Genomic DNA, 9,869 nt, shown 5'->3' on the forward strand with positions numbered 1-9,869 from the left:
GCGTGTGGAATGGCCAAGCACTGAATGGTGTTTTCAATTTCACAGTGGCATTTGCTTGCATGTCTTTTTAAATCAATTTGATAATGAAGCCACCCGTGTTCCCTCTGACACTTGGACGGCTTAAAATTACAGGCTTGTGGTCCAAACGGAGAGAAAAATCACTCACATGGGTAACAAGGCTGCCTTCACTTCAACAGATCAGTCAACTTAACGGCCAGGACAATGGGCAAACCGGGACGGGGCCCAGGCGGCCTGCTGGGGGCGCTGACAATGAGGTTACTGAAAGCGCAGCCCCTTGGAAACACTGCAGCTCTTTCAAGAAAACATTTTGCCTGCACCCTTCATTCATGTCAAACATGGGTTCTCAAAGCACAAACAGGCTGGTGTGGGTCCCCCCTGGCAGCGCCCCAGCCAACTGGTCCTGCCAACTCCCCCGAGACCGAGTGTGGGTGAGGAATGAGGGTGCTGGGTTCGAATCTTTCTGGGTAGACTTATTCCAGCCTCTGGGTGGCCCACGGCCCCGTGCGCTGGGGTCAAAAGGGGCTCAGAGACTCTTGCCTGTGCCAGGCGGCAGGAGGCTACTGGCAGGAGAGGGGGAGGTGCTTGTACACTTTGCTTTCACAAGGAGCAGAAAGTAAAAATCGAGAGTCGGCACAGGGGATGACAGGGTGGTCCGGCAGGACAGTAGGTTGGAGGGCTGCTTGCCCAAGGCCAGCCTGCACTCCAGCAGGTGCTCTGTGCCAGCCCAGGCTGAAGGTGGCCTCACGTTCTGGGGTCTGAAGGCAGGAGAGAAGCTGAGCAATGTTTCTTTAAACATTTCCCCTGCTGGGCCAGGCTGAAGCCAGGAGCCAGGAGCTTCATCCTGGTCTCCCACACGTCAAGTAGAGGTCCAGGGACGTGGGCCATCAGGCATTGCCTTACCTGGTACACTAACTGGTGTAGCCGGGACTCCAACCACACTCGCTGATACAGGCCTCTGTGGTGCACTGGCAGGGAGCTGGATGGGAAGTGGAGCTGCCGGGACTCGAACCGGCACCAAGTGGGATGTCTTCACTGCGGGCAGAGGCTTAACCTAGAACACTATGGCAGATGCTCACTTTTCCGTCACTCGGCCTCAGTTTGCCTCTCTATAACATAGGGAGAAGCAATCCTCTTAGTTGTGGGGAGTTTAAATGGTGGATACGCCACATCCCCATGTTACCGCCCGGAAGGAAAAGCCTGCGACACCGAAGGGCCCGTCCCGCTCCAGCCGGGTCCCCTCGGGGGGGCGGGGCCGCGGCATCGAGCACTCGGCCTTCCTCCCGGCGCTCTGGCGGGAGCCGAGGGCTCGGAAGTCCTCGTGCTAGCCTGACGACCCCGAGCGCAGGGCCGAGGAGCGCGGACCCGGATGGAACAGGTCGTCGGCAGCCCCGGGGCGGAGGGAACGCCGACCCAGCACGAGAGGTCAGGCTGAGAAACTCGAGAGCGCGGTCGGAGCAGGGCTGGGCAGGGAGGAATCCAGTGAAGGAGCAAAACGTGGGGGAAAAGAAAAAAAATTACCCTGCGCATGCACTTTGTGGCTTCCCGGGGGCGTCAGAGCCTGCGCATGCGCCGAACACATAGTGTAGCTGCTCTTCGGTGTGGCAAACGACTGGAAGGCTTCGCGCATGCGTAGCACTCCTCTAAGAGCGTTGGGTGACCGTGTGGGCTCGGCTGGTGATTGTGCGTCTGCGCAGTTCTCGGTGTCGGCTCATTAAGACCCTAGTGCGGCTGTGTAGGGTCAGTGAGTTAGGGTGAATGGGGTCGAACTCTTCGTGGCCTGCTGCGGCCCGAGGGTCCGAGGCATCAGGCTGGGGACCGGGCCGGGTTGTGTAGACCGCGCATGACACCCTGTGGGCGTCGTAGAGTGGGGCTCTCACAGAGCCTGGCTCAGCTGCCGGCTCAGGACCCCTCTGTGTGTGTGGGGAGAGGGTACTCGGCAGCTGGAGAGGATTCTGGAACACCTGCAGTTTTCTTCTAGAAGGCTGCACCTGCAACCCTCAAAAACTGACTTTGGCAACTAACTCAGCAAAACAGAGGCCTGTCTGCATGGCGAGCTCTCGGTGGACTAATAAACAACAGGCTTTTTCATGCGTCTGCTTGGTTCACTCCCCAGATGGCCGCAACAGCTGGAACTGGGCCAGGAGACCCAGAAGAAGCTCCTGGCTTCTGCCTGGCCCAGCCGCAGCCACTGTGGCCATGCCGGGGAGTGAACCAGTGGATGGGAGGAAATCAGCAGCTACCGTAGGAGGGGGTGGGAGGGGCTGACTTGGTGCGGCTGGAGGACCCCCCACCCCCACCCCCCGAGCCACCGACTTACATACATGGTCTCCCTGGGATGCCAGTGCGCGAAATCCAGCATGGGCCTCCCGGGAGACGAGTGTCCCAGGAGACAGTCTGGGAGATCACTGAGTGGTGTGCAAGGCGCAGAGCTCCAGGGGAAGCCACCTTTACAGCAGACACGGCCCTCGGGGGAGCCTCTCCCAGGCCTTGGGACCCTGTACCCACGTGGAAGACCTATAAGCAGCTCCTGGTTCCTGGCTTTGGATCTCCTCGGCTCCAGCCACTGTGGCCATTTAGGCAGTGAGCCAGCAAGTAGAAGAACCTTCTCTGCATCTCTCCCTCTCTCTATCTCCGCCTTTCAAATAAAAATAAATTAATCTTGTTAGAAATAAAGAAGTCCCAAGAGCAGCTGAAGGCCGTGGGCTGGCTCTAACCGCTGCTTCATCCTCCACAGGCACGCATGCGATGGCGCTGGAGCCGACGGCGGCTGCATCGCAGGTGCTGGCTGTGCTGCAGAGGCCACGACCCCAGGCGTGGTGGCATCGGGCCCCCTCCGGGAAGCCCTGCGGGCCTTGCTGCCTCCGCAGGCAGAGCTGCGGCTGGAACTGGGCGAGGCAGTGGACCGCAGTGTGGGGATGCTGGTGCAGCAGGCCACCGAGCTGCTGGGCGGCGGCCGGTGGGACCAGTGCCTGCAGAGCTGCGAGGTGCTCCTAGACTACGCGTGGGAACGGCTCAACACCGGGCCGTGGAGGGACGTGGACAAGGCCTGGCGGCGCGTCTACGCCTTCGGCTGCGTGCTCAAAGCCCTGTGTCTGTGCGAGGGCCCAGGCGAGGCCGCAGCCACCACCGCACTGCGAGCCTGCGACATGGGCCTGCTGATGGGCGCTGCCATCTTTGGGAATGTCCTCGTTAAAATGGCCGCCATTTTGCAGGCACACGTTCTGTCTGTGAAGAAGAGGCCTGCCCAGGGTTCCAGCGAGGAGCAGCCCGGAGCCAAGGTAACCCTGGCGTGGCTGCCCCTGCCCATGCTGATACGGCAGGTGGTGGCTAAACGCACTGCACCACTGAGCCAGCCTCATTGGTTGGCCTTTCAGAGGGTAGGGCAGACATGCAGGTCAAGGGACACGTATCAGTCCTCTTCCCCTGGGCAGCACTTCCCCAGGTCACATCTGTCCCAAGGGGGTAGGAGGCAGGCAGCCTTATGCCCAAGTAGCCTCTGGGTGGGGGTAGGGCTGACAGCTCGGGCTCTGGACGCCTGCCCAAGTCACTTTCCAGAGTTGCCACCTCTCAGGGCCTCCCCAGGACCCTGGCAGAGGGTGTTGGCTGCGCAGCCTTCCTGGGCACCAGAGGGACCCGGCTGTGCTGGGGCTGAGCGTGTGCCCTGGCGTCTGGGCCTCACCTGGTTGCAGAGTGAGTGGCCCGGGGATGCAGCCTCAGGCAGGGTGGCCAGGGAGGGAAGCTCCTGGCCCGAGGCCATCGCAGATGGCTGATCATGTGGCCAGCCAGTGCGTGCCTATGGGCAGGCCGGGGCCCTTCCCCAGAGAGGTCCTGACTCCTAGCCGTCTAAGCGGGGAGGAGACACAGGTGGGCACAGGGAGTGACTCGCTCGGGTTCTCCCATCGAGGGAGCGGGCAGATGGTAAAGCAAAAAGAACTGGGGACTGTACAGAAGACCAGGGGGCAGAGCAGGTGCGCGCGGGGGTCAGTGCGGGGCAAGCTTAGCAAGCTGCAGTAACAGAACAGCCAGCGCCCTCTGTTGTTGCTCTTGTGAATGACATGCAGCCAATGCCCCTGGGGGAGATGCCCCAGGCCTGGCCGGCTCTCAGGCTGTGCCCCTCTTGCTGTGTTTGGATTTCAGAGAGCGAGGAGTGAACCGGTACCTGCTCCAAAGGTGCCGCTGGACAGCGCGGTGCCCCGGCTGCACTGCCCATCCCTGCAGCACTTCCGGGAGCACTTTCTGCTGCCCGGGCGGCCTGTGATCTTGGAGGGCGTGGTGGACCACTGGCCCTGCATGAAGAAGTGGAGGTGTGTATTGCCAGGACCTCCCCACCCCAACCTCGACCCTGCCTGGCCGTGAGGATGCCCTGCGCTGGCCTCTCTGATGGGGAGGAAACCTCACACGGCGGAGGCAGTAGCATTCCCTCTGCAGTGTGGTGGTGCTGGTGGGTCTTAAGTGATCGCAGGGTGACACAAGGGTGTGGCAGGGTGTGTGCATGGGAGGCCCCATTTTATGGAAGGGGTTTGTGTGCCCCATGTCTCTGAGGGGGCAGGGAGCCCACCCTGGGAGGTGGCGGCTCCCATAGAGACTCCAGGGCAGGATGAGGGAGTGGGCGCCAGGACAGTCACTCCCCGTGTGTGTGTGTGTGTGTGTGTGTGTGTGTGTGTGTATCCTCCTTGGCTCCCCGTGGGACTGGCCCTGCTAGCCAGTGGGACACAGGGGCTCAGCATGGCTGAAATACTCACCAAACCGCCCTCCCCTGCGGTGGGCACTGAGGCTACCACACTCCCACCTGCTGCTCCCCACACAGTGGGCCTTCTGGCTCAGTGCCAGGGCTGGCAGGGGGGACCCTCAATGTCAGCAGGGGCTAGAGCAACCGAGAGAAGTCCAGGGCCACGGACGCACAGCATTGGCTGCGTGGCCCTGGCAAGGTTCCACACCACTGTGTGCCCACCTGGGGGCACAGCAGCCTCTACCGCCCCCCACACCAAAGGCAGAAGGCACCCCCCACCCATGATGAACCCATGGCGTTCCCCACAGCTTGGAGTACATTCAGGAGGTTGCCGGCTGCCGCACAGTCCCTGTGGAGGTGGGATCCAGGTACACAGATGACGAGTGGTCCCAGAGGCTCATGACAGTCAACGACTTCGTCAGCAAGCACATTGTGAATAAGGTACAAGTCCCGTGGGCCCCTTGCACATGGTCCTTCCACCCCCGGGAGAGCACAGCACATTGGGTGGAGGGCGACAGTGGAGGGGGCTGGCAGGCGGGCTGCCCCGCACACAGGATGGTGCTGCACATTGACTGATTCTATCCCCAGATGAGCTGGGGGCAGACTCTTAGAAGCTCAGGAATCTTTGTTCACTGGACAGTGGACCGCCCTGGACCACTGCAAGCAGAAGAGGGCAGCTGAATGGCAGCTGTCAAGGATTTTTAAGTTCACACTGACATGAAAACCACCCAACCAACTAAGTTAAACATGGGCGTGAGCACAAAGACTGTCCAGTGAACTGGGCTGACGTGGTGGGTGTGATGAGTGGGAAATCGTCAGGACTTCTTCCTGTCTGCCCCAGATTGGACACTCTTTCCTTCCTTAGCCTTTGAGTTCTAACAGACGCATGGGAACCACCAAGCTCTGAACTGGCCAGCTGACCATGTCTGGGCCTGGGCTGTCGGGGGAAGCTTTATCGCTGAGTGCTAATCTGAGAATGAGGGGAAGGTCGACCACCTGCAGCTCAGCTGCCAGGCACCGTTAGGAGGAACAGGGAGACTGCTAATTATGTAATCTCTCTCATTTGCGGAAGGCCTGTGACTCTGCCAACAGCGTGGCAGATTCTCCAAGTTTTACTGGAGGTTGGCCTGGCTGGCAAATGATGGCTCTAAACTTTAACATCTCGCTGTCTGGAGTGGCCTCTGATCGACCTGTTAACATTTCTTGGAGGCCAGTTAGTCTAAACATCATGTACTTGAAGGACTAAGAGCAGGCTCTTAGCGAGGAGTGCAAGCAAGCAGGCGCCATTTACACAAACCAGTTTTGCAGTTGGCCAAGTTTTTACGTAGGCAGCAAGTGTCTTTCTAATATTCTGGCTCCTCTTCTGCAGCCCTAACTGAACACTGGTTTTCCTGCGTGCCCTGACACTCATGTAGACTTACAGGGCCTGACAAGACTGACGCCATTTTGAACTTTTGGGCTGTCACATCAGAAAGGCTCGGTTCAGGTCCTTACTTGTTTATTTGCTTAATGCAGGGGCTCGGCTAGGAGGTAAGGTTATACAGTCATCCCTCACTAATCCAGGCCGGTGTCACTGTGCCCTCAGTCATTGGCCATCCCTGCCCGTACCCTGGTAGGCCCCAGGCCGACTTGGCTCCTGTGGGCTGCCCAGTTCTGCACATTTCATGACGATGGAACCCCACTGTCCGTGGCCATGTGTCCAGCCCCCTGTGGGGAACATGGTGTTCCCATGGTCATCCCACTATGCACAGGTGGCCGGCCGGGCCGTTAACCCTTTCTGGTTAATATGCAAACACCACCCATGGATGTGCAGGAAGGGACTGTCATTTGGAGAACTAGACACCTCCCTTCCCGAGACACCAGCCAGGCTCATCTCCATCGTGCCCTTCCAGAGCCTTGGTGGTGGGCCACTCCCTCCTCTGAGGCACCAGCCGGCCAGCCGGGAAGCAGTCACAGGGGCAGCCCCCGGGAGCTTGAAGAGGGCCCGGGAGCAGGCAGCACGGAGAAGTGGGAGGACCCAGTCATGTTCTCGGCTGCCCATGGCCATGGCTGGTGATCAGCCTGGTTCCCCACCCCCCGGGCTTGGCGCAGTGACTTGCAGTGACTTGGGGCTGTTGGTGCCACCCTCCCAGGGCTTCTCTGGGGATCTCAGACCCTTGGAGCTGGACCTGGCACATGGCATCCATAGCAGGCTGACTCGCAAAGGGCAGACTGCATCAGAACCCTATCAGAACTGTTGTGTGCAGTGCGTGGCATGGGGGGCCTGGCAGGTGGTAGAGTGGGGAGAGCCCAGGAGAGGGTGTGTAAGACGACGCCTTCGGGTCCCAGAGCTCTGACCTGGCTGCAGTGGGCTGACAGGTGCACTGTACCCCCGTCTGACGCTACGATGGCACTCGGCTACCTTCCCAGAATCCCTCGCTCACTGGGGTGCCTGGTATGCACAGCACTGGTCTCCTCCATCTTACTGGCAAAAACATGTCACAGAACCCCAGTTCCCCGAGGCAGGCAGAAAGGGAAATGAGCAGCCCCTGCAGGGAGGTCACAGTGAGGATCGCCTGGCGGAAGCTGTCCACAGCCCGTGATTCGGGTGTCTGCTTCCGGGCGAACAGCAGTATATGGGAGGTGGGGACGAAAACCCTGGGACAGAAGAGCTGAGTATCCCCCCCACCCCTTCCCCCAGGGTGGGGTTCAGTAAATCAGATGTGCACCTGTCACAGCTTGACAAACACAGACGTCAGAGCGATGCGTCCCAATGGTTCAGCTTGTGCTGAGAGGAAACAGAAGCCTGCCCAGCAGCCCCTTCGTTTCTCAGCGGAGCTGAAGGCCTGTCTCTCATCCTGCTATGGAGGGCCCAGGGCGGATGGAGTGCAGCCGGCACCAAGGGGCACAGAAAGGCGGGGCAGGGACACAGCCTCTGTCTAAACTTACGTTTTTCCTCCCAACACCAGGCCAAGGACGTCGGCTACCTTGCTCAGCACCAGCTGTTTGACCAGGTGGGTCTCAGCCCGCTTCCTGGTGGCAGGTCTAGGAAGGCAGCAGAGGGGGCCCAGGTGGAGACTGCCAGCCCTTGGCCTCTGCCTCCGCCAGCCCTGGCTGCTGGGGGACTTTGAAGATCAGCCCAGCAATGGGAAGATGTCTGTCTCTTTCTCTCTCTACTCTATCTTTGAAATCAATCAGTCCTTTTTTTTTTTTAAGATTTACTTATTCTTATTGGAAAGTCAGATCTACATAGAGGAAAGACACTCCCAAGCGGCTGCAGCAGCTGGAGCTGAGCCAATCCGAAGCCAGAGAGCTGAGACACAACCAATCCTATTTTTTCTTCCATCTGACTCTTTGAAAACACTCAGCTTTCAAAGAAAAGGTGGCCCTGGCTTATATTTTTTTTTTTAAGATTTATTTTATTTTTATTACAAAGTCAGATATACTGAGAGGAGGAGAGATAGAGAGGAAGTGGAGCTGCCTGGATTAGAACCAGCGGCCATATGGGATCAAGACGAGGACCTTAGCCACTAGGCCACGCTGCCGAGTCTGGCCCTGGCTTATTTTTAAGTTTAAAGCAGTAGTAGCAGATTTTTTCAGGGCAAAAATACGAACACATATGAGATGGAAACAAACAGGAAGATAAAATTAGAACTCTTCTGTGGTAGTCATAGCAGGATTTTAAACAGTGCTAAACATGCCTGTTCCTTAACATACACCCCAGCTACAGCCTTCGTCTCTGCCTGCTGGGAGGTAACCCTGGGCCCCCAGCCTGCTCCCCAGCTCTATGTGGGGGTGGGCAGGGACCCTCCAGCTGCTGTGCCCACCCCATCCCCAGGTTCCTCCTTGTTGCTGTTTGTGGGTTGGGCAGGGATCCGAGGCTGCCATGCCTCAGCCTGCTCCCCGGCCCCGGGCTGCCCTGCCATAGCTTGCTCCTCGCCCCTTGCCATGGCCCGCAGATCCCGGAACTAAAGCAGGACATTGGCATCCCCGACTACTGCTGCCTGGGCCGAGGGGAGGAGGAGGAGATCACCATCAACGCCTGGTTTGGGCCGCAGGGCACCGTCTCGCCGCTGCACCAGGATCCACAGCAGAACTTCCTTGTCCAGGTGGGAGCCTTCCCCACTCCGGGTGCTGCCCTGGCTCCAGGCTCCTCACCCGGAGGGAGGCTGGTGGACAGCAAAGAAAGCAGAAACAACAGTACCAGGCCCTGAGGCGAGGCCCTCCATGCCTAGCTGTCCTCAGGATCCGGGGCTTCGTCCACACTGCAGCCTGGCCAGCCCTGGGCACGGTCCCCGCCGGGTCTGCCATGAGTGTGGCGAGGCTGCTGTCTAGCGGAAAAGCACCACCTGTGCACATGTGCACTGTGGTAGGGAGGCCCCGTGTGGGGAAGGCATGGAGAGGCGGCAGGACATACGGCTGACACGCTGCTGTGCTCCCAGGTGCTGGGCAGGAAGTACATCCAGCTGTACCCCCCACAGGAGTCGGAAGCCCTATACCCCCACGAGACGCACCTTCTACACAACACCAGCCAGGTGGGCCCTCGAGGACCTCCCCACCCCATGCCCCGCCACCCCTCTGTCCCCAGCTACCAGCCAAGCGTCCCCTTGTGTTTCCGGCAGGTGGACGTGGAGAACCCGGACCTGGAGAAGTTCCCCAGGTTTGCCGAGGTCCAGTCCCTGGCCTGTGTCTTGGAGCCGGGCGACATGCTGTTCATCCCCGTGAAACACTGGCACTACGTGCGCGCGCTGGACCTCAGCTTCTCCGTCAGCTTCTGGTGGACGTAGCCCAGGGAAAGCCGCCCCAGTGGGCTCACTCAGGGAATGAGGCCCCGTCACCCAGCCTGGGCACTGGACAGGCACCTAGCGGAACTGGCCAGGGCAAGGCAGGTGTACCCAAGAGACATCAAGCCCCTCCAGTGTCTGGGGATCACATGAGCAAGGGGCTTCACAGTGCGGGGCTGGCAAGCCAGGGCTGGTAAGCCAGGGCTGGTCCTGCCCTCCTGGGAGGCCTCAGGGCTGCTGCAGAGCTGTCCTAGCCTCTCTGACCACACACACCTCCTGATTGTGGGGATGCGGGGGTGGCCCTGGTCACTGGGAAGGTCGCTGGCCTGGTCAGGAGCTTGGAGCGCCACCTCCCA

At 59.7% G+C, this 9,869-nt stretch overlaps 1 protein-coding gene across 2 annotated transcripts; it reads left to right on the forward strand.

Annotated features, from left to right (window-relative positions):
* The first annotated feature begins 1,353 nt into the window (after positions 1-1,353).
* Positions 1,354-9,564, forward strand: KDM8 (lysine demethylase 8). Of its 2 annotated transcripts, none has more exons than XM_004587117.2 (8): positions 1,354-1,443; positions 2,756-3,299; positions 4,159-4,325; positions 5,059-5,191; positions 7,699-7,743; positions 8,689-8,838; positions 9,172-9,264; positions 9,352-9,564. In XM_004587117.2, the coding sequence occupies exons 1-8, from the start codon at positions 1,388-1,390 to the stop codon at positions 9,514-9,516; spliced, it is 1,353 nt and encodes a 450-aa protein (XP_004587174.2). In that variant the 5' UTR covers positions 1,354-1,387; the 3' UTR covers positions 9,517-9,564. The 2 variants fall into 2 exon arrangements, with proteins under 2 accessions (XP_004587174.2, XP_058536884.1); XM_058680901.1 differs by having other exon boundaries at positions 9,211-9,264.
* Positions 9,565-9,869: the final 305 nt, after the last annotated feature.

Source organism: Ochotona princeps, chromosome 24, assembly GCF_030435755.1.
Source record: "Ochotona princeps isolate mOchPri1 chromosome 24, mOchPri1.hap1, whole genome shotgun sequence".
NCBI lineage: Eukaryota > Metazoa > Chordata > Mammalia > Lagomorpha > Ochotonidae > Ochotona > Ochotona princeps.